The sequence below is a fragment of the Euprymna scolopes genome, chromosome 9, assembly GCF_053919585.1.
Source record: "Euprymna scolopes isolate OS-2025 chromosome 9, ASM5391958v1, whole genome shotgun sequence".
Taxonomy (NCBI): domain Eukaryota; kingdom Metazoa; phylum Mollusca; class Cephalopoda; order Sepiida; family Sepiolidae; genus Euprymna; species Euprymna scolopes.
The window spans coordinates 33765664-33791190 of NC_136490.1; the positions used below are offsets into that span (position 1 = coordinate 33765664).

Here is a 25527-nt window from a genome sequence, read left to right on the forward strand (position 1 = left end):
ATAGTAAAATTATACATCTAAAAACAAGAATAGGTTTAAGGCTCCCAAATTCATGCTAAAATTATTTGCAAGTATGGATAAAGTACTAGGCAAAATTCAATTCTTCTGGAGGTTGAGGGTTCCATCCTCAGTGCGGATGATACTCAGAATATAATTGCAAATAAAGATTTCTACCTGGCCATGGCTGATGGAACAAGAGCATGCTACACCCGTGAATTAAATAAAGTGTTTCATTCGAAATTCGGTGCAGATTCCCGAATTTTTCTTGAGTTTGACAAGAAGCACTAGAAGAAGTATAACATTGTCCAGGAACCAACACATTGTAGCCTCAGTCACAAAGAGGACAAAAAATAGGAAAGCACTTCAATGCGCTTGTTTTGGTGTACAATCACATTTATTTCCTCATTCTCTCATTACCGTTGTGGCGTCTCTTACGTGATCATGCTCTTAAATGTCATCCACATCTCTAACGTATGTTCTCTTTTTTATAGTCTTTCTTTATCGGTGAAATCATTTCGCATGCATTCACATACGCGCGTCTGTGCTTTGTTACAGAAGGTCAGAGATTACATCAGTTGAAACATTTTGTAAATAACACTTAAGATGAGAATAGTAGTCCGAATAATCCAAATTTACAAGAATCACTATGAAATTTATGCAGTGACACTTTATTCTTTTTTCTTTTCTTTTATCTATACTATTAATAAAATTCTAAATGTTTATTTATTTATTTATTCATGTGTGTGTGTGTGTGTGTGTGTGTGTGTGTGTGTGTGTGTGTGTGTGTGTGTGTGTGTGTGTATATACTAATAAACTTTCAACTTCTTTTTTTTCCTGAAAGGTAGTCTCTAGATTGTCCTTATCTATATATGGTTCGTAATGAACAACGCAGAGTCAAACAAAAAGCTCGAAATAAAGGTTTTTGGACCGTTTCGTGCAATTGTCAAAAAAGTAACCTGCCCATGTCAACGGAATTTAGCACTGTCTGTATACAGTTGCGGTAACATCTTTCGGCATACGGACAGGATTGTGGCGCAATGGATAATGCGTCTGACTACAGATCAGAATATTCCTGGTAAGCTCGTAATAATTTTAATCATCATTTTATCCAACGTTTACTCATTATCCTTACCCTTAGGGTATTTTTGTTTTTGCAGTGATTTTGTTTTGTGCATATGGGAATTTCTCATACTCCGAGTTCACAAGGTAAGCGTTGATGGTAAGACGATGTTGAGTGTACTTGATGTTGAGTGTACTCGATTTTGTGTTTGATTCAGTGTTGTGTGTGCTGATGCGGCACAGCCGCTAGTTTTTAATAAAGTAAGTAGTTTTTTGCTAAAATCTGAAATAAGGCCAAATATGCCATCAAATCTGGCAAGTTTACAGCTTTAAGCAAACAGAATAATGGGCATGTGACTGTGAAATTAGTAATCCAAATGTTTGGCGCCAATTTGACTCATGAAGTTTTAGAACTTCTGACTCGAGCCTAAGAAATCTTCTTTCACTTGCTTGTTTATGGCATATCAACCTCATTGGACTATTTAATATTTTCTAAAATGAAAATAGTCAGTCAGGATATGCTGATGCGCTCATTTCACAGCTGCTTTTGTATCCGACGAGAGTGGCCTATTGATAGAGTTGTTTTTCCCCCACCTTTTGACTTTATGTTACATCTTGGTGCAGTGGTTCTCGTCTCGATGTGACTTATGCATTATTATTTATTTTAATCGCATATTTATTGTACAGGGTGAAACGATAAAATTGTCACCAAAGAAAAGATGACATGATTCCATTTCCGTTTGATGAAAACCGGTTTTCTTTTTTTGTTGCAGACCATCTACTAGTAGGCCAGTTGTGTACAAATGGCAAGAGTAATAGGAGCCTTCTATCATGTCTGAAAGTGACACAATGTTCAACGAGTGAGATTGGAGATGTGCTGTTGTACAACTCGTGCTATCGACTGATCCAAATTATGACAAAAGGATCATTGTCAGCACCCTCAAAATGCAACAAAGTTTCCGCGCATGGTTATGGTCTTTGGTGCGCTTTCAAGTGAGGGCCACATCATGCCACCTCAAATCTTCAAAGTCGGCTTGAAAGTCAACACCAAAGTGTACCTGAATGTGCTAAAGAGTGTGGTAATCCCCTGGTGCAATCATGTGGCCTTGGCAGACGCTGGGTGTGGTAACGGGACTCGGCGTCAACCCACATGTCCAAGGAGACCCAGGCTTGACTTTAGAAGGAGTACTACGACTTTGTACCCTTCTCTCACTGGCCCCCTCCTCCTTCCCTAACCTTCGTTTGGTCATAAGTCAAGAACATCACCAAAATAACCTCCTACAACATGAACGCCAGCCTAATCGCCGCCATCTGCTGAGTATTCGCTGAGCTCCTGCTGGCGCTTGCGGAAAAAGCATGCTCCCAGTTCTGGACCAATATTGGGGTACTGATTGAGGCTGAAAGCGACTACATTGAATAGATGTCAGCTCTACTACATAATCAAGTTATTTGAATTGATTTTTTTTCAATAAAAGTTTTAAAATAAAGCTGTAGTAGTGTTTTCTTTATGGCGACAAATTTATCATTCCACCCTGTAATAAAAAAAATGAAATAGAATTTTTAAAGTCCTATCTAAAAATATAATCTAATTACAAAATTAAATCGACCAGAATGTATTGCGGCATATCAACCTCAGTGGGTAATTTAATGCCAACCGAAAATAAACACAGAATAATCAATATGATCGAATGCATAAAAAAAAGTCAGTCGGATTTTTAACTTAGACCCATATAGCATTACATCTGACAAATCTATATATTCTGCCTAGAAAGTGAATTATGGAATTTTTAGTTTGTATCAGTCTGTTAATTCTCCCAGGTTTACCTTCTCTTTGAAAAGAGGTTAGTTTATTGCTAACTGCTTGAATCGTCCTTAACAGAGGAATGTCGATGGGGCTGCTCAGACATTTTTTTCTAGGCCAGAATAGGTTTAGCCTAGTGTTCTGGTTTTTTAAAACCACACCTGCTATTGTATCTAATCTCTTTCCAAGAAGGTAAATACAATACGGGGCTTTTAGACACTTATGGTAGGGTTTTGAAAAATCTTTGCTTTTTTGTACCTGAAACGTGGAGGAAGGGAAGGGAATGCTGACCATCCCTCTGTACATGCAATGGAGGTATTCTCAACGAACACTGGCTTCTGGGAACGACGCCAATAATATTTCACACACGACTGATTGCTGTATGTATGTGTACGTCGGTGCGTATGTGCACACATAAAAATATTTATATTACTTCAACTCGCCTATAAATGGACTTAATAAAGTATAAATAAACGATACAGCTATTGTCCATTAAGCATAAAAATAAGTAAATATTAGTGAATTAGCGGATGTGAGGGAATTATTGATAGTAAAAATAGAGAAATAAAAAAAGGGGAAAAAGTTTATTTTAAGAACAGGAAAACTATAGAGAAAAAAAGTCAGAGAAAGAATAAAAATATTGGAGAATAAATGGAGAGAAAAAAAAATGGAGAGATAAAATAAACAGAAAGAAGGCGGGGTGGACGGAGGCCTTAAAAGAGAATAGAGATAGATGGAAGAAAGTAACACTCTAAATCAAAATGGCTTTCCATTACGTGAATAAATAATTTAGCCAGGGCCCTAGAAAATAATATATATAGTAGCAGGGAGACCCGACGTTGCCCGGGATTGAATGATGATCAACGAATGTTTCACACTTGCATATTTTTATCGTCATCAAAATCAGTGAAATCGCCCATTTTTCAATCAAATCAATTGATGGCCTGCCTGCTCTAGTTGGGGACCCATCACGGTGCACAGAGAGGAAGCTTCACATGCCTACTGAGAGTGATAAGACCACAATATATTGTAGTGCACATTGCACCGTAGAGAACCTTCTGTTGGTTATATAAAATTGTTTTTATATATAATGGATTAAATTAAAGTTTAAAATAAAAACAGTCAAGTATTATGGTGCAATTGTGCTTTAAACAGAAATTTTCATTTTGAACCTAGTGTTGATTTTATATGTCGGGCCTTTCGGCTTGTGTGGTAATAAAACTTTTCAAATGCATTTGTGATGTTAGGCTGTGTAAAGTGTTAACTTTAATCAAAATCACCTGTTCCTTCTTTCATCAGATTATTTTGATTAGCGATAATTAGTGAAGACATTTCAATAGAAAACCTATCTAAGAACATTGCCAGGCACATAAAGTAACTATGTGCGAAATTTCATAAAAATCGGCCCGACCATTTTGGAGTCCATAGGAAACGAACTCATAGACACACAGACAAGGTTCCTTTTATATAATAGTCGAGATAGAGATACATTTTCATTCTTTTCTGAGATTCTACTGTTAATTCTGTCTTTATGTTTCCTGTGACTCGTTGGGTCAGTATTTGTCATATATGTTATTTTTATCACTTTGTTCCATTTTACTTCAGTCGAAGTTCTCAGAAATCAAGCCCCCCCCCCATCTTGGAGCTAACACTTGAACTCTATCTGAGCTACATAGATATTCAAATGCTCTTTATCTCTCCAACACCGAGTAAAGAAGTTGAGAACATTATTTTCCTCTCCCAAATTGATTATTTTAATACGTTATAATATATCTTTCTTTTTGGTCTCTGGTGGAGTATCCAGCTTTGTGTTGCTACATGAGGTAACATCACTTGGAGAAGGTGCTCCATTCCTCATAAAAGCCAGTATGGCTAAGCCATACCGAGGAGATCTTATTTGGGCAATGAATACTATGTGATTTTGAATATTTGGTCAAGGTTTACTTCTAGGGAAAAGTATCCTCATATCCACGAGTGGTTTCTGGACCTTGATAAGTGGTGATGCCTATGTTAAAAAAAAAACAGAAAGAAAAAAAGGTTGTCCTGACAAACCTCTGTACAATCGAGGATAAAAACCTTAGACAATCGAGGGATAAAGTTATGTATGTGTAAGTCTATGTTTTTTATATTTCTTAATAAAGTATAAATAACTAATATAGCAATTGCTCATTACGCATAAAAATAAGTAAATATTAGTGACTTGCTCGGTGCCCGGTGTTGTCCAGTCATAAAATATGCTTAGGTATGATCTCTTAATTTATGTTTATTTCATATTTATTACTTATTATAGTTTATAGGCCTTCTTCGCCTGGGATCAAAGGTCAAAGGTGAAGTATCTGTTCGGGCAGATGCTACACTAAAGACCATATGTGGGAGCAACCCCACAAATCAGACCATTGCTCTTGGGTGCCATCAGCCAGAATCGAAATCAAAACATATAGCGCTCCAGTCTTAGTTGTTGCCGTTTGAGCTATTGTCAGATGGATATGAAATAGTTAAAAATGAACCGACTATAACATTAAAAATTGTATTTCTGTATGCATATTTTAAGTTGACTTGCATCTGCTAAGTTACATTTTTTTACAATTTTGACCATTTAGCAGCTATTTTTACCGGCTATAAACCCATAAAAGAACGGTCCACAAAAAAAAAATGCACTCACGCCACTCTGCTATCTTGCATCTCGGAGGATATGCAGTTTGAAAAAATGGAGACAGATAGACAGAGTGCGTTTTATAAATTAGAATTAGCAGGGGTTAGGGAATTATTGGTAGTACAGGGTGTCCAAAATTTTTGATGATATCTTTCTGTAATTTTAACACAATCTGGCTAAGACACTGGGAATTTTAAAAAATGCAAAATTATACTTTTTGTTCATTAATGTATATTAATATGAGAAATGTATTTGCTAACTTTTAGTCTACTAGAAACAGGAACATGAAATTTGATAGGTTCAATTCTCTATCTAGATTGTTCATATTTAAATATTTTTTTCTTATAAATACGTGATTAAAACTATTGTAATTCATACCTTATACCTTTGAGAGATTATATGTACACTTTAAAAGTATATTGGTCCTGGATATGACCTTAAACTATATCCAATGGTGAGGCCCCAGCTTGCGGGATTTGGGGAGTATGGAGCCACCCTTTAATTGCCATTGCTCCCTGGTCCACTCTGACCCGGAGTGGTAGTACCTGTTAGGGTCCCAACTATGGATTAAATAGAAACCGACTTGGAAAAAAAAATATACTCTATTGAAAAAATTATACTCTATTAAAAAATGTCTTCCGAATCACCGGATTTGGCATTAAATAACCTGAAAAGGGTTGATATGCTGTAAAACAAAAACAACCAATAATTAAAAGCATATTATCCTTAGCAATGTGTGAAGAGGTCGAATTTTCATATCCATTTTTTTTTTTTTTTTTTTGAGAAATTTCATTTCCAGTATTTCATTCGGTTCAACTTTCATTTTACATACTGGCATGTGTTGGATGGCTTTTAGAAATTTATTTCTAAACTACCGGGGGTGGGGGTGCCCAGCTTTGCCCAGGCATAAAATACGCTTAAATATGATATTTTAATTTGTTCAGATTTCTATAATTTATATTATTATAGAGTTGTGATATCAAAATTAAAAAAAATAATATTTAGGTGCCATCAGCTGGAATCGAAACCGAAGCATTTAAAGCTGGTGACGTTACCACTATACCAACGTGACACGCATATAAACCAATTAAAAATAAACATGAATGTACAAAATGAAGATGAATGCAAAAATGTTCAACAATTTTTTTTAATTTTGACCCATTTTTGATCCCTTGAAAACAATTTTAACAGGCTCATGACTGATAAAAGAACGGCCCGTAAAAAATCCAATCATTTGAGGCCTCAAGCCCCGCTCTGTGACTTTTAGTTTCGGAGGAGATAGAGTTTGAAATTATGGCGACAGACAGACAGACATATAGCTGTTTATATATTAGATTAACCTATCCCTGACCAGGTCTTTATTTATCCCTCTTTCTGTCAAGTTCATTCTTATGACTTCCCACGTTTCCCTTAATCTTCCCTTGCCACCTCAGCTTTTCTAAATCTACTGATTAGAACTCTCATCCATTATTTCAACATGACCATATCAACAAAGTCTCCTGTTCTACACACATCTCCCGATGTTGTTCAGATTTAATCTTAGATCTGAGCCAGCCCTCCTCAATAACTTCACCATCCAAATATACTTTTTCCATGTCTGAATTTTCATTCATCTCCAGTAAACTTCTCAAACACAAATTGGTGATTTTCTCTCAACCGATAATTTCCACTGCACTTCGTAAAAAAATTTTTTTTTAATATTTAAATCATCATTTACCTAAAGAGATTTTCTGCTCCTGCTCGAAGACGTAATTCCTTATTAATTTCATCATTCAGCTTCGATCTCCTCGTCTGTAATTTTCCTCGTGCTGTCTGGAGTAGGGGATCAGCTACCTAGATATTTAAAAAAAAATACATAAAACAAAATGTTATTTCTAGATAAAAATTTTTAATAATCAAGTAGAAAAAAATCGTTTCATATGCTTATATAAAAACCATAAGAAAATGTTAGAATCAGGCCTCCTACTTATCAAGACACTTGAAAGGGACAGGTATGCTTCACATGTGGCCAATGGCATGCAGATGTTTGGTGATGATCTGGTGGTACCCTGGATTAACTCTTTGATTGTCTGCCCCAAAGATTAAAGTATAAATCCGAGTACTAAGAAATATTATGAGAAAAGGAGATATGAATATGATAGGATAGTTGTAATGAGGTGATTACAATATTTTTCCTGGTTCCGATACAATTACCAATTCTGTACTAAAGTCCTGATTCTGATACAATTACCGATTCCGATCCTTTATAAATCTCTAAATATTTAACTATAAAATTGTTATTTTCTCCCAGTTACCTTACGGTAAACACATGTTAAATGTGCAGATATTTTTTTCAAATGTAAAAATACACTTATGGGGGAGGGGTGATCTATAGATTTTAGTTTTACTGATAGTTTAAAATCAATAAATATTTACTATTTTATCATTACTATCAGAAGTGGAAGATTTTATTTTAAATGAAATTAAATAAAAAGATAATTAAAGGAATCGTTTTTGGCATCGAAAAATAGACACAATTTTTTTCTGATACCGATTCCAATAACCCCAAAAGTCCTGATTTTTCTGATTCCCGATTCCGATTAATCGTCCCAACACTATTTGATATCCACCCCTCCAATAAAATAAATAAATGAAATATTTATATGCTCAGGATTATAACCACGTCAGCATCATCCTCTGCACATAGCATCTTTTATGCTCAACTAACTACAGAACTAAAAAAAAAACAATCAAAGCAATGAATAAACTATAACATATGTCTTAACATAAAAAAAGGAATAGAACTATTTACAAAAATAATAAGAAATTTAGAACTTAATAAAAAATGTTAAATTAAACGATGCATTAGGACATAATAAAAAAACATCACAAATAATTAAAAGCAAATGTCAACTAAAAAAAATAAATAATAAAACACACAAGAAATACACGATATAAGAGATCACTAAATGCAATGAATGAAATATGTGGTGCTTGTGATATAATTATAGAACAAAAGAAAGGAACCAAAAGAAATAGCGCTAAAAAAAAGACATTTCTTTTGGTCCGTTTCTTTTCTGAAAAAGAGATTATATTCTCGAAATATCATAGATTTCTACACTTCCGGTTATCTCAAACAGTAAGTCTATTTTACTGATTTGTAATTGTGGATGATCTGGAAAATAAATGCGTATATGACGATATAAAAAAACAAGCTCTACAAGACCGTCTTTCGTTTGTCCATTTTTGTCTATATGTCACATCATTTGAACACCCTGTACTATTCTCTTCCACATTTATTTACCAGAAATGCTTCAAACTACCTTTTCCTCACAGCCACTCTGATGAGTCGTAGACGACGAAACACGTGTCAGTGGATAATTACATTTTAAAAATAATATATATATATATATATATAAATGTATATATATATATATATATATATATATATATAAATGTATATACATATATATACATATATAAACACAAAAACACACATATATATACACACACATATATATACACACACACACATATATATATATATATATATATATATATATATATATATATATATATATATATATATATACACATAAACATACATATATATGAATATGGTAAGCTATGAAAATATAAACAATTTAGCTACACAGAATCTTCTGCATTTCATCCCTGTAAATGCGTAGAATTCAAGTTACCCGTTATTTTATATTTGTGAATCTGATTGTTAGCTTGCTAAACTAAACGCTATGGATATATGAAAATAACTGGTAATTTAAATTAATTGTTTCTTGGGGGGGTGAAGGTTCTGTGTGGCTTAATTGCTATATATTTCATAACTTACAATCTAGCTCTACTCATGTATTGAGCACTTTATAAATAAATACTAGAAATCGATACATAAAATATTATATATCCTCATAACATTTTATGCATACACATGATATAATATATACATGCATCGATGATCGATGTCTCCGTTCAGTCTCAAGAGAGTAAGGGTAGCTGCGCACGTAATTGTAAGGAAAGGGTTGCGGAAGCGCCAACCATACCTCTTTTCAATTGGCACTGCTTGAGTCCAGTGGCAAGGAGAAAGGAGAAGTGCTAGACTATTGGAAACAATGCCGAGATAAGCAGAGAGCACATACAGCACCTGGAAGTCCCACATGGTCACCCATTTTAGTACTGATCAGGTTCAATGTTGCTTAACTTCGGTGATCTAACGGGAACCGGTCTGTCAATGTGAATTATGCCATATATAGCAGTTTCCTTCAGTCTTGACAGACTATGGATACCTACTGTAAGGGTACCTGGGCATGGAATTTTTGTGGCAAGAGTTGCACAATCTCCAACCACACCTCTCCTGAGTCAGCATTATTAAATACCAGTGGCAAATGGAGGTTCAGAACGACTGGAAACAATGCCGAGATAAGAAGAGAGCATATACAGCATCTAGAATTCCAAAATGGTTACCCATCTGGGACTAGCCAGGCTCAACGTTGCTTAACTTTGGTAATCTGATGAAAACCGGTGTTTCAACGTGATTATACCGTACATACATACACGCATACATACATACATGCTCATGTGTGCGTGTGTGTGTATTAACACATGGTTTTGAATATAGAACCTGAAGGCAAGCAAATGATGGATACAGGCCAGTTTTCTGCTGCTTAATAAAATTAATTTGTAAATACTAAATTATGTAGAGTACACACATTCTACACTAATCCAAGGTATGACTCTCTGATACTCTGATTCGTCAGAAGTGCCACATTTATATATGTATAACGTTGTGACCCTCACATCGCGTACATATTTCGGCCATTATTTATGTTGGTCACGTGATTCTCAAACAAATAATTTTTCATTGTACAAATATGTGAAACAACAACAACAACAACAACAACAATAATAATAATAATAATAATAATAATAATAATAATAATAATAATAATAATAAACAACAACAACAACAACACTGCTAGATACAAAGTAAGGAAACCACAAAGCCAAACACGTATACTCTTAAAAAAAAAAAAGAAATATATAAAAATGAAAAAAAAGAATCACACGAGAGGAAAATTATATGAACAAATGAATAAAGAATGTGTAGGTTCAAAAGGTGATTTCATTGAATAGGAAATCAGTTCCTGACACCAATTTTTTTTTTTCAATTTAGTGTTAAAAAAAAAATTTAATAAAAACGGCGAAAAAAATCACATTAATATTTACATAGGAGTTAGCCACATCCTTTGAAAGCATCATTTCGTAAGATTAAAATGAAAACTTTTGAAAATCGAGTAATACTGTCAAATTGTTTGTTTTTATTGAATAAAAAAGATGAAAATTTTTTCTTAGACTTTCCGTGAAATTCACCTTAATAATAAAAGACTTTGTAATATTTATTTGTTTATCTTCCTTATGCTAAGTCCAAGGGTGATTGCAATCGAATGAATGAACAAAGGGATAAAGAACGTGCAGGATGATTTTATTGAACAGGAAGTCAGTTCTTGGCACGTTTTTTCCATTTAGTACTTTATAAAAAAAATAAGAACTGTAAAAAAACAAAAATCCAGTTAATATTTATTTGGATTATTTAAGCTGTTCAAAATACCCTTCTCATCTTGGTATTCATAATGTTTTAACCCACGTAATCTTCGCCCTTCTTTGAGGGCATCTTTTCTAACTTGTGAATGGTCATATCACTATGTGAGACTAAGAAAGCAACCTGTCATAGACGTGCGTTAGAAGCAGAGATGCGACGCGTTATTGAATTCCTGGCAAAAGTGGTGACTATGGAGAAAAATAAATTCTTGAACACAAAAAGCCGCTCGTTTTAACGGTACCACTCTTGTCTCCATAGTTCTTCAACTTTTTGAGTTTAAAAAAATAGGAGACTTTAGAAACGATCCTAGTAAAATAAAGAAGAACAATAATATAACTAGTAATGATTAGTTTTGGGACGATTAATCAGAATCGGAAAAATCTGTACCTATTTTCCAATGTCCCAAACGATTCGTTTATATATATATATATATATATATATATATATATATATATATATATATATATATATATATATATATATATATATATATATACAGTATTTCATGGTAAACAACTGATGATTCCTTAAAAAATGAATTATTACTGGTACTATAGTGAATTCGAGAGAGCAAGTTGATGCAGTGATTGCAGGTGATTGAATGACTTACTGACTAAATGGTTTTCTAACGAATGATAAAAAAAATTTTTGTATAGTTTTAAAGGTTAAAAACTTTCAAAACTATATATAGTCGTTGTCTTATTTGTAGTATTCCGAATTTTACTGGGCTTATAATTAGTAATTGTTCATACACCAATAAATTTTAAAACAAAAAGAGATGACTTAAACTGTAAGCTACAAAATTATCATATTTCATAATTGAGCATTCATACATTGTTTTAACAAAAACCAAGACTTCAGGGAATGGGTTGATAACACAAATAGTGTATTTCATAATGACATAATGTTTGAATTTGTCCAAATAGTCTTGAAACAATTGTAACTAACGATGAAATAGACTATTTGTTGCTATCAACCCATTCTTTTAAGTCTTGGCTTTTGTTAAAACAATATACAGGGTGTCCGTAAAGTTACTATACAGTCTTATTGATTTATTGTATTATATTTGTATTAATAGTTAATATTTAATTTTTTTACAGGTTTATTTAATCAAGCATGCCACGCAAGCTAACTTTGGAAGAGCGCAAATTTATTGTACTGTTAATATATTACAGGGTGTCTGTATAGTAACTTGTAAGACTGTATAGTAACTTTACGGACTCCCTGTATGTATATATATATATATATATATATATATATATATATATATATATATATATATATATATATATATATATATATATATATATATATATATAAGTGAAAGAACTTGCTGCTGCATTTGATATTCAATTTTTTACAGACCGTCCAGTGGAGATGTTTATGTATTTCATTGTGTCGTATTGTATAGTAACCGTCCTCCGGTAAAAACTTACAAGTGGATGTCTGGTGGCTCATTCTCTCTACTTCTGTGTGGCAGAACCTACACTTATTGTCATTCTTGAGACCCATAAAATGACTGAAAATGTTTTATATAAAATAGGCTTGATTCGATTCATATGATTTTTCAGTAAATGTACACCTTATTCAAACATGTAAAAACTTAGTAAATGTTGGTGTTAAGTTTGGCAAAAACAGTGTTCATAAAAGCTTGGTTAAATAGCACCGTTTTAGAAAAAAAAATATGCTGGAACAAATCTTAGAATTAACCCGGACCAGAAGAAAAGAATGATATCTTTAAATTCAGCATGCACAACTGATCTTAAATCACTGAGAAAACCCTTGACATTTAAAAAGGTTTTTGAAACGCAGACCAGTGGAAGTAATGCTATTTTCTCAGACATATCAAATGTCCGAGCAACGTCCGTGATTAGAATAATTTGTTACACTATATAAGATAGGCAAATAGACTTAAAATATAAGAAGAAAAAGGTTGCTTTAAAAGATAAACTTTTCTATATATTCTTTTCTGAAATGAGAATCACTTATCGCAAAGTTCAATTCATGCAATCATTATTTTTTACTGTTAAGATAAAACAAATGAGCTTAGCTCAAATGAATGAGATGAATCATGAATCATGAAAAAGATGAAGTTTAAGTTTTAAAAACACCAAATCTGAATAAGGCTCAGATGTAACTGAGTAATAAATAAAATATAGTATTAAATAGGAATTTCTTATTTTTTATTATTTATTTATTTTCGAAAGAGTGCCACGTGCAAGTGGAGAACGAAAAAAACAGAGTTATGCAAAATTTGTGTCGAGAATTGTCTAAAATTCCGACTTTTATTTTTTTACTTTCACTTTAATAAGAACGTGAATTTATGAGGTGAATTTATTCGACACAATATGATTCAACTCAAAAAAATAAATAAAAAGCTAACGTGAATTAAGATTAAAGTTAAGGTGTTATTGTGGACCCTCGCCCCTTTTAAAAAACCTTGTTAAACTTTATGACATATTTACATTCTATGGAGGTCAGGCGCAAACGTACACCTCATAATTTTATTATACCATATTTCTTCAAACTGAAACATAATTATCAAAGTATACTTACGCAAATAGAAAATAGAAATAGAAAAGTCTTTATTTAAAGTTTGTGCCATATTTCCATGGAGTATGGGCGCGAACGCAGATCCCACAATTTTAGTATACCATCCCTATTTAAGCTGAAACATACTCATCAAAGTATTCTTCTGTACATCTATATCAAAAACCCTTGTAAACGTTTTTTTTTTTTTTTCATTTTTTATTTCCATACTTTGGGGGCCAGGCGCGAACGCAGACCCCACAATTTTTATGAACCACCGTTCTGCCAGATCAAACATACCCATTCTTGATCCTCGATACATCTTTTATCATTATATGTAATCAGTTTTTTAAAATAGTCAACCATATAGGAGCCTATTCGTGACCACACACACACACACACACACACACACACACACAGAGGCGTTCAGCTTTATGTTATAGAAGAAGAAGATATATATATATATATACATCTATATTTTTATAAAGTAATAGGGTTCGTGTGTTTCTGTCTGTGTGTACAGCTCTCCATCATCAACGAAATATAAAGGAGGTAAGAGGGTAGATCTCTCCTGGTAGAGAAACATTAGAACCCATTTTAGGATGTTTCTGTTATAGGAGACATAAGAATCTATGCCTAATTTCTTTATATACTATTCTACAAACCACCCCCATATCGAATGACTTATGCTCATTTGCATATCACATTATATTAAATCTCTTTAACTAATTACCTCGACCTTATTACATATTGGAAATATTCTAATCATTTCAACTGTACTATTTACAAAATCTATTTAACATTTAATTATTTAATATATTTTCATTTAATTTTATATTCGATTTATTTCACTTTACGTATATTATCAAAACAATTCATTGGCGAGCAAAGCTTTATGTTTTGGGATTGTATTGAAAATGTAATGGAAATTTCAATTTCGTTCCGTTTTAATCTTTTATATTTTACTTGCCAATATAATTGAAAGAATACAATTCAACTATCGTAATTTTATATAAATAAACAAAAACAAATATTTTAAAATAAAACTTTATTAAAAAATAAATAATTTTATTTTTAAATGAAAAAAATCAATTTAGTAAAATAATTGTATTAAACACCCCCAGCCTTGTCAGCAAACCTGTAAACCTATAAAAGTTTACATTTCGAATGTAAACAGTGATTTTTCGATTTTGTTAGCGCTTGCCGCAATTAAACACAATTAAAACGGAACTAACTTTATTTCCATTCTATTTTTTAAACAACCCCCAAAACATAACGCTCTCTTCCAGTTATAGCCAATTTTTTTTTAATTAAATAAAACAGGTCAAAATAAACAGATAAGCGCATTTTCTTTTACATTTTTTCTTACAACCATTGTCATTTAACCAACTGCAGGATATCGTTACTTTTGTGGGGTTGTTTTGAAAATGGCACGGAGATTATAATTTCGTTCCAATTTAATCTTTCTGGTCGAGCCTATTTCGAAAGCCTGTTTATCATAGATTTGAACTACAAATAATTTATTACATTTTGATTATTACTATCTTAAGACTTAAAGCTTATATTTATTTCATTTTTCTATTTATATATTGAATTAGTTATTTCCAGTCTTATTTAAACTTAGTGCTTTCTTTAAACCGGATGAACCTTTTATAAAAATATGAGTTTAACGTAAAGAACACGAACAAGGTTTTATTCAACTGAATTTCTTCCAGTTTACTAACAAAATATATAAATTTAAAACAGATATAAATAATAAAATAAAAAGGTTATGTAATTTAAAAGAAATACACGTACTCACAAAAGCAGAACTTTTTTTTACACATTTTTTTCTTTAAAACCATAACAATGAGACTAACAATTACCTAGATCTTAGTAATTATTTGTTTTAATAGAACTGTTTTAATTGTACTGTTTACTTAGTTAACCTAAGTTGGTATTACATTTATTTTACATTTACTTTTTTTTTTAATTATTACTTTTAGACTGTGGCGTTTACACCCGGGAGTAATGAGTCACACGTAGGTCGCTTTTATTCATTCCTTTTGGTCAAGATCAAAGTGTAGTATCTGTTCTTCAGATGCTGCACTTCATTTTCTTGTTCTCTTTCGGTGGAGGAGAAATCCTTCACGACTGAGACAATTTTTATTTTTGTACCTTTTCTCCACGTTAAAAAACGACCCTGGTGTCTAACTCTGTTCCGTGGGGAGGCATAGTAAATAGGTACAATATAATTGTTTATAATTGTACTATTCAGAAATATTATTTATAGTTCGTCCATTTCAGTTAGTATACATTTCCTTTACGCTTAATTAATTTACAATCATTAATATCGTTAAACAATTCCGTTTAAACCCGAAATTATGCCACCCAAACGAAGTAGAAACGAAAGTGAGGAAGAAAGAATGGAAAGATTGGAAGCTAATAGACTAAGAGTTGCTGCAATTCGCTCCAATGAAAACAATTCAGATAGAGAAAGACGTCTAGAACTTAACAGGATACGTCAAAGAGAAAGGAGAGCAAGACTGTCAGATTTGGAAAGAGAAACCCAACATGAAGCTGACAGAACTAGACATGCTGTAAGGCGGTTAAATTCATCACAAGATGAAATTCAAGAAAGGCAAAGATATGCACTGGAAAGAGAAGCAATATTACGATCGAATGAATTATATGAGGTAAGTAGACGTACACAAGGTGAGTTGAGAGTGGCTCAACGACATCAGAATGAATCGGAAACCCAACGAAGCTTTCGCCTATACCAAGGGCAACAACGAGAGGCTGCATGGAGAGAGAGTATGACTTTGCCCCAGCAATTGACAGAAAACGAGGCAGCTAGACAACGAATGACTGCTTTGAGACACCATGAAATAGAACACTGCAATAGAAAAGGATTGCTCTACAACAAAAATGACTCTCTCACTACAGCTGATATAGGAAAAATGGACAAAGTATGTCAACATTGCTCAGCTGTAAAATTTAAAGGAGAAACCCCTGGTTGTTGTTGTTCTTCTGGCAAAGTTGTGCTTGATAGCTTTCCACCACTGCCTCAGTTGCTTCAAGATTTGCTCTCCGGCAATGGTCCCATCTCTAAAGATTTTCTGCAAAATCTACGCAGTTATAACAATTGTTTTGCAATGACATCATTTGGTCACAAAATTGCGGCAGTACATGGGTGGAATCCTTCTTTTAGAATTCGAGGCCAGGTTTGCCACCAGATTGGGAGTCTTTTACCACCTGAAGATGAAACAGCAAAGTTTATTCAAGTCTACTTCTTGGATAGTCTGGAAGAGGAACTACATAATCGGGGACGTGACAGTAGACTCAATAGAGACATTCTCCAAAGTCTGACTGAATTTTTACATGAGAACAACAGCTTTATTTGTCAGCTGAAAACAACAAAGGAGAGGATTGAAGAAGAACACTTGGTAGAATATAAAGTTGTCATAAGGGAAGACCAAAGGCCGCAAGAAGAGCATCCACGGCGATTCAATGCTCCAACAACAACGTATGAGATTGGAATATTAATGGAGAATGAACCAACAGCTAACCGGGATATTGTCTTGCGTTTTAGAAATGATACATTAAAATGGATCTCCGAACTACATCCCCTCTACGATACTTTAATGTACCCGTTAATGTACCCCTATGGTTCTCCATCTTACAACATCTACATGAAGGCATCCAATGGGCGAAAAGTTACCCAACAGCAATTTTATTCGTACCATTTAATGACTCGGCCTGGAAACTATTTTCTCTGGTACCGAAGGCTATTTCAACAACGGCTGGTGGATGTGTACTGCAAGATTGAAACAGAACGTTTACAGTTCCTGAGGCGTGAGCAACAGACCCTGACAGCTGACAATTATAGCAACTTGAGAGATTCAATTCTTAGGGAGGATGGGAATCCAGAACAGTTTGGTCAACGAGTTGTACTTCCGGCAACTTATACAGGAGGCCCTCAATACATGTTTGAGCGTCAAAGTGATGCCATGGCATATGTTCGGCGAATGGGCCGAGCCGACCTCTTCATCATGTTCACAACAAATCCAAAGTGGACAGAAATTACAGAAAATTGTCTTCAAGGGCAAGACCCTCAGGATCGTCCAGATATTGTTGCCAGGGTTTTCAGGCAGAAGCTAAAAAAGTTACTTGAATTTATTAAAAAGGGAGGATTTGGCAGGTTGAGGGCTTTCCTGTACAGTATTGAATATCAAAAAAGAGGACTGCCGCATGCACACATCCTCACCTGGCAGGCCCCAGAGGACAAACTTCTACCAGAAAAAATGGATCTCTGCATATCTGCAGAGATCCCTGACAAAGAGGAAGATCCTGATCTTCATGCTAAAGTGATGGCACATATGGTGCATGGACCTTGTGGACCATTTAATCCAAATTGTCCATGTATGATTGACAACAAATGTTCCAAAAAATACCCAAAAGAATTTCTTCAGTGTACCAAGCAAGGCCAAGACTCTTACCCCAAGTACAGGCGAAGAAAACCAGAAGATGGAGGCCAGACTGGTACAATAAGGATGAAGAGAAATGGTCGGTATGTTAATCAAGAAATAACAAACCAGTGGATTGTTCCGTACAACAAGGTCCTCCTTCAGCAGTTCAACGCTCACATTAACGTAGAAATTTGCAGCTCGATCCAAAGCATCAAATATGTCCTCAAATACGTGAATAAAGGATGTGATCAAGCAGTGTTTGAACTACAAAGAACTGATGGAGCAGCTAACCAACAAGGCCAAGTACAAAGTCACATTGTGGATGAGATCCAGCAGTTCCAGAATGCAAGGTATGTCGGCAGTTCAGAGGCAGCCTGGAGGATATTGGAACATCCCATCCATGAACATTTCCCCCCAATTGTACAACTTTCTGTTCATCTTGAAAATGGGCAGCGTGTCATGTTCTCAGCTGATACTGCTCTGGAACGAGCCCAAGGTCCACCGCCTGCCACAACTTTGACAGCATTTTTTCAACTCTGCCATGAGGATGACTTTGCAAGGGGTCTCAAATACGTAGAAGTCCCTGAGTTTTACACTTGGAACAAATCGACAAAGAAATGGATGAGAAGAATGCGTGGGGTACAAGTTGAAGGTACTGAAAATGATGATGTATGGAAGGCACCATGCATTGGGAGAATCTACACGATTAGTCCAAAAGCAGGGGAGTGTTATTTCTTACGCCTGTTGCTCAATGAGGTTGCTGGTCCAACTTCATTTCAAAATTTGCGAGCATACAATGGTCAGGTGTTTGAAACATACAGAGCAGCGTGCCTTGCTCGAGGCCTTCTAGAAAATGACCATCACTTGCATCAAGCAGTAGGAGAGGCAAGTGCCACTCAATCACCTTCAAATTTGCGAAGCCTATTTGTGATAATTTTAACAGCCTGTGAGCCAAGAAATCCTCTTGAGATCTGGATGGCTTTTCGTGATGTAATATCTGAAGACATTCTTCACAGATACAGGCAAGAAGTTAACAATCCAGAAGCAGATTTTAATGAGGACATCTACAATAAAACTCTTTGTCTAATTGAAGAAAAAGTTCTCCTTATGTGCGGTCAACCATTGGCAAGCTATGGATTACCTGCACCAATGCAAGGGAGAGATGAAAGACTCGCGAGAGAGTATCAACGTGAAGTTACTTATAATCTTGAAGAACTTCCCTACAAGCAGAAAATATGCAAGAAAAACTGACCGATTCTCAAAGAGAAGTTTACAATTCATTCATGGCAATGTTGGAAGCACAAGGTGAAATGAACAAAAACATGATGTTTCTTGATGCTCCAGGTGGTACGGGCAAGACTTTTGTAATCAATTTGATCCTTGCAAAGATTAGATCCATGAGAAAGATTGTGCTTGCAACAGCATTCAGTGGCATTGCTGCTACTCTACTACAAGGTGGCCGCACTCTTCACAGCACTTTTAAAGTACCCTTGGATACTCATCGAATGGATCAGCCAGTTTGCAAAATTACTGGTAACTCAGCCTTGGCAAATGTAATTAGAGACACCTCTGCAATCATTGTAGACGAAGCCCCAATGACGCACAAGAGTGCTTATGAAGCAATTGACCGAACACTGCAAGACATCACAGGAAACAAGAATCCCATGGGTGGCATTCCAACCTTATTTTGCGGTGATTTCCGTCAAATCCTCCCAGTGGTTAAAAATGGCACAAGGGCTAACATTGTCAATGCAAGTTTGAAACAATCCTATCTCTGGAGGCACGTTATAGTGAAGAGACTGACTACTAATATGAGAGCCTATATCTCTGATAACACAGCTGCAACAGACTTCTCAAAATTGCTTCTCCAAATCGGTAATGGTCAGTTTCCTATCACTTCTTCACCTGACACAATTAAAATTCCAACTGCGCTTGGTAAATGTGTCGGTAATCAGAAGCAACTGAAAGACAAAGTGTACCCAGACCTGCAAAACAATGGAAAATCACCGGATTGGCTTGCTGAGAGGGCTATTATTTCGCCATTAAACAGCAATGTGAATCATTTGAACAATTCAATAATGGATGAATTTCCAGGAGACACAAAGCAATACAAGTCAGTTGATTCAGCTACTAATGAATATAAAGCTGTTCACTACCCTGTGGAGTTTTTAAACTCTTTGGAGATATCTGGAATGCCTCCACACATTTTAAATCTCAAAATTGGATCGCCAATCATGATTCTTCGATCCTTGGAACCGCCAAAAATAACAAACGGAACCAGATGTGTTATCACCAGATTGCACACCAATGTACTTGAGGCCACCATTTCCTGTGGTCCCTAAAAAGGCGAAACCGTTCTACTGCCAAGGATCCCCTTAGTTCCATCGGACTCAGTACTTCCATTTAAATTCCGGAGACTCCAATTTCCTGTGAAGGTGTGTTTTGCAATGAGCATAAACAAAAGTCAAGGTCAGACATTTAACACCATTGGCGTAGACTTGACATCAGACTGCTTCAGTCACGGTATGTTCTACGTCTCCATCAGCCGGACAGGAAGTTCAGAAAAACTCTACATTCTGGCTCCAAATCAAAGCAGCAGAAATGTAGTTTACCCTGAGGCTCTTTAGTGAAAAGTTCGAGAAATGGATATGAGGAAAAACTGACATGATCTGATTGTGGTAAGTTTTTAGTATTGAATGTGCAAGATAAAATTTAAGCAAGAGTTGAAAATGACTTCAATGAAAAATTTACTATGTAACATCAAGTAACCTTCCTTTTTGATGAAAATGTTTTGTGAAGTTCCTGATTGAATTTCAGTCACTACAAGAGGTAGTTAAAATGTTAATCACCTTATGCAATCGTTGCTCTTACAACATCAACTTACTGGAAAGGTGCCCACAGATTTTGGTACCCGAGTGCGCAACAAAGCTCCGTGCGAAGCACGGGTATCTTTGCTAGTATAATATAAAGCTGAACGTCTGTGTGTGTGTCTGGTCACGAATAGGCTCCTATATTATATTATTATAATATTATAGAAAACTATTAGAAAACTATAAAAAAAAAGACTATTATAGAAAACTGATCACATATAATGATAGAAGATGTGTCGAGACACAGGAATGGGTATGTTTGATCTGGCATAATGATGATTTATTAAAATTGTGGGGTCTGCGTATGCGCCTGGTCCACACAAAGTATGGAAATATAAAATTTAAAAATTGAAAAAACGTTTACAAGTGTTTTTGATATAGATGTACATAATAATATTTTGATAAGTATGTTTTAACTTAAATAGGGATGGTATAATAAAATTGTGGGGTCTGCATTCACGCCTGGCCTCCATAGAATGGAAATAGGCACAAACTTTAATAAAGACTTTTCATATCTATCTGCGTAAGTATACTTTGATAATTATGTTTCAGTTTGAAGAAATATGGTATAATAAAATTATGGGGTGTTCGTTCGCACCTGATCTCCATAGAATGGAAATATGTTACAAAATTTAACAAGGTTTTTTTAATATAAATTCACAGAATATTGTGATAAGTGTTTCAGTGTGAACAGGTATGGTATAATAAGTTATGGGGTTTATCTATTTTATCTTTACTTTCATCATATTTTGCTTTGGTTTCGATACCCCCGAATTCGACGCTATCTCTTTACAACCCTTACTTTTCATAATCTATCATACTTTCATAAATCAGAGTCCATTTTCTGTAGGCTGTTTTTGAACCCAGTCAACGACGGGTACTTTTGCTAGTATATATACATATATACTAGCAGTTCAGCCCGGCTTCACTCGGCTATAACTTTATGTGTGTGTATATATATATATATATATATATATATATATATATATATATACTTGTACTTTTTTGTAGAAAAAGAAATCCCATACAGTGCTCTATTATTAGGGAAAAAACCTTTCTCGAAATAAGAGCAATATATTTTTTGTATAATATATACAGGAATTTACATTTATATCGGTAGTCGGTACCGACGGTTTCAAGCCCAGTATTAAGAGATGAGAGTCGGCTGAAGAGAGCCTGAGGCGGACATTAAGAGCAGTCCTCACCTACCGGGCTTGAAACCGTCGGTACCGACTACCGATATAAATGTAAATTCCTGTATATATTATACAAAATATATATATATATATATATATATATATATATATATATATTAAAAAGTTTGACTCATGTCCAGGTAACCTACATCTAAAACTGAAGTGTTTAAACCAAAAATTGGTGGAGGAGTTTGGTAAAGTCTGCAAAAGTCAACTCTGTAAACTTTGACCTCTTGCCAGCCAAAATTTCCCCCAAAAACTGATTAAAAAGCTTGCTGTATGTCTGAATACCCTTTATGTAAAATTTCAAATGTTTAGACCCAAAATTGGCTTAATAGTTTGCTAGAGACCGCAAAGGTAAAATCTTTTGAACTTTGACCTCTTGGAAGCCAAACTTAAAGCAAAAAACGATTCAAAAGCTTGCCCTATATCTGAATACACTTTATGTAAAATTTTAAATGTTTAGACCAAAAATTGGTTGAGTAATTTGATAGAGACCTCGGACGTCAACTTTTTTAAAACTTTGACCCCATAACATTTATTTTTTTGGGTTCAAATCAAATTATAAAGTTAGATCCATGTCCATGTAACCTATATCTAAAATTTCAAGTGTTTAGACCCAAAATTGGCAGATGAGTTTGGTAAAGTTCTCAAAGGTCAAATCGTTGAACTTAGACCCCTTAACAACCAAATTTCTGGCCAAAAAAAAAGAAGATTTTCCCAAATTTCAATACACCTTATGTCAAATCTCGAGTCTGTAAACCGAAAATTGACAGAGTTATTTGGTAGGGAAATGTACACAAACAGACAGACAGACAGACAGAGACATTTTCACTTTTATAGATATATAGATAGATATATTTTACCAGAGGCTAAGGTAAAAGTAAGTTAATTGAATGTACATCTAATAAAGCTATATATACAGCAATATGTTGAGATATTAATGCACTAAAATACGATTTTTTTTAATACGAAGATACATTGCATATATATTTATGACGATTTTTTTAAAATACGATTTAAAAAATCACACGACACCAAATAATTAGAAAACGAAAACAAAAAATACAAAACGCAAATAAAAAAAAGTGTGCGTGCGTTTGTGTGAATGTGTGTCAGCGAGGCTATGCTGTATCAGCATTTTCTCTCTGTCTCCTCCTCATCCTAGCCCACCTTCGTTAGCCACTCACCTCTTTTTCCATGGTAAGTAGGTAACAATTTTATTCTTTATTATTATTGGTTCACATGGAGCTTTCACACAAGTCAACAAACGATCTGATTGGAAACCTGTGGTGTTCTCTGGAGGCTGAGTGACAACAAGTCTCCCCAGACGTCCAGTTCTCTACCCCTCCTTCGATAGCATTTGCAAATGAATTTGCATCATCGCAACAGTCTCTTACAATTGATTTCTCTCCGGCAGTGGCCATTGGTTTATACTGGAATTTGAGTGGCACTAAGCCTCCCCAAAGTTCCAGTTCTCTTTGCGCTTGTCCAACCGAGGTCTGGCTGGCACTTTCTCCTTGGTCTTTCATCCTTCTTGACCCTTCTCAGCTCTTTGGTGTCAATTTTTTATTGGGAGGAGCGGTGGTGAAACTATGGGGGGGGGGATGCATGATGGGGGTGTAGAACGTGTAGATATGAAGCTTCGGTGTTCTTCATTCCCTGTAACGCTTATTCGTTATATTGTCTTGTATTATTCTCCGCATTCAAGGGGTTTCTTTAATATTTCAGTCGTTTTCATTATCATTAGTCGTTGTACTTTTGCAGTTATTCCTCTGATTCCAATTTCTGACATCCTTTTTTCGAAGTTTTTCGGAATTGTTCCTAGTGCTCCTACTATTATCGGTACTATTTTGATTTTCTTCATCATCCAAATCCCTTTTAACTCTCTGGCTAGCTCTGTGTATTTGCTTCGTTTCTCCTTTTCTTTCATACTCACCCTGTGGTCAGCTGGGACAGCAAAGTCTACAATTTGACAGGATTTTTCTTTCTTGTTAATTATTACAACATCTGGTCTTCTCGCTTGGATGGGTGTGTCCGTCTGTATGTCCATGTCCCATAGGATTTTGTGGTTCTCGTTTTCGAGTGCTGTTCTGGGTTTATGCTTGTACCATTTGTCTGTACGCTCAAAATGCAGTTGTTTGCACAATTCCCAGTGCACTGCCCTCCCCACTTGGTCGTGCCTGTTTTTGTATTCCTTTTGGGCCAGTTTGTTGCATTCACTTACTATATGGTTTATCGTTTCGTCTCTTTGTCCACAGAGTCTGCATTTGCTGTTTTCTTATGTTTTATCGATTCTTGCTTTGATATGGTTGGTTCTTATCGAGTTATCTTGTGCTGCAGTTATTAGAGATTCAGTTTCTCGGTTTATATGTCCTTTTCGCATCTATGTCCAGGTGTTTTCGTTATTCTCATCTTTTGTCATTCTTATGAATCTTCTGTGGAGTTGTTTCTCTTCCCACTTCTCTTTTCTCGTTTTGTCATTTGTCTTTCTGTTTTCTGTTTTGTTGTTTTTTTCAGTGTCTCTCGCTGCCATAATTATCCTTTCAGTGTTTTGCATTATGTATTTTTCTAGTTCTTATTTCATGCCCTTCACACAGTCTTCTATACAGATCAGTCCTCTCCCGCCGTCTTTCCTTTTCACGTAGAGCCTGCCAATCTCGTCCTTTGGGTGTAGTGCATTATGCATAGTCATGAGTTTCCTGGTTTTCTGGTCGAGTTGTCTCAGTTCTTCTTTTGTCCACCCTATAAACGATCCAGAGTATCTTACTAGTGATACTGCCCATGTATTTATACCTTTTATTAAGTTTCTGCTATATAATTTCGTTCTCAGGCGTTTTCTTGTTCTCCTAAGGTATTCCTTTTCAATTTTCTCTTTCATTTCTGTTGCTCTGATGTTGTCCGCTTACAGAATTCCCAAGTATTTATAGTCGTCTTGTTCCTCTAGTGCTCTCATTTCTGTTTGGTTGGGTAGTTCCATGCCTTCTTTCGTTTCCAGTTTTCCCTTTCTTATAACTAGTTGTGCGCACTTTTCCATTCCAAATTCCATTTCGATATCTTGGCTGAAGATCCTGGTAGTGTTAATTAGCGTCTCTAGCTCCTTTTCGGTCCTTGCAAAAAGTTTCAGATCGTCCATGTACATCAGGTGGTTCATTTCTTTCTTTTTTATTATTATTATTATTATTATTATTATTATTATTATTATTATTCATCCTTTCTGTTGCGTTAAGACTTAAATCTTAAGCATTTAGTAAGTTAACTCAACATTTTTAATTGTGTATAATCTTGCCCCTTTTTAGTTACTATATCCTACGTGTGTGCATGGTAGACTTATTTATCTTCCTTCCCCCTTCTTGCATGAATCCTGTATGCTAGCTCTCG

General features: G+C 34.8%; 1 protein-coding gene across 2 annotated transcripts in view; it reads right to left on the reverse strand.

Annotated features, from left to right (window-relative positions):
* The window catches only part of LOC145284490 (rhophilin-2-like), a 295213-nt gene that overhangs the window by 158771 nt on the left and 110915 nt on the right, over positions 1 to 25527 (reverse strand). For both annotated transcript variants that reach the window (XM_080133364.1, XM_080133365.1), the window contains exon 2: positions 7231 to 7346. In XM_080133364.1, the coding sequence (XP_079989490.1) occupies positions 7231 to 7346 (116 nt within the window). The remainder of the gene's footprint in view (positions 1 to 7230; positions 7347 to 25527) is intronic.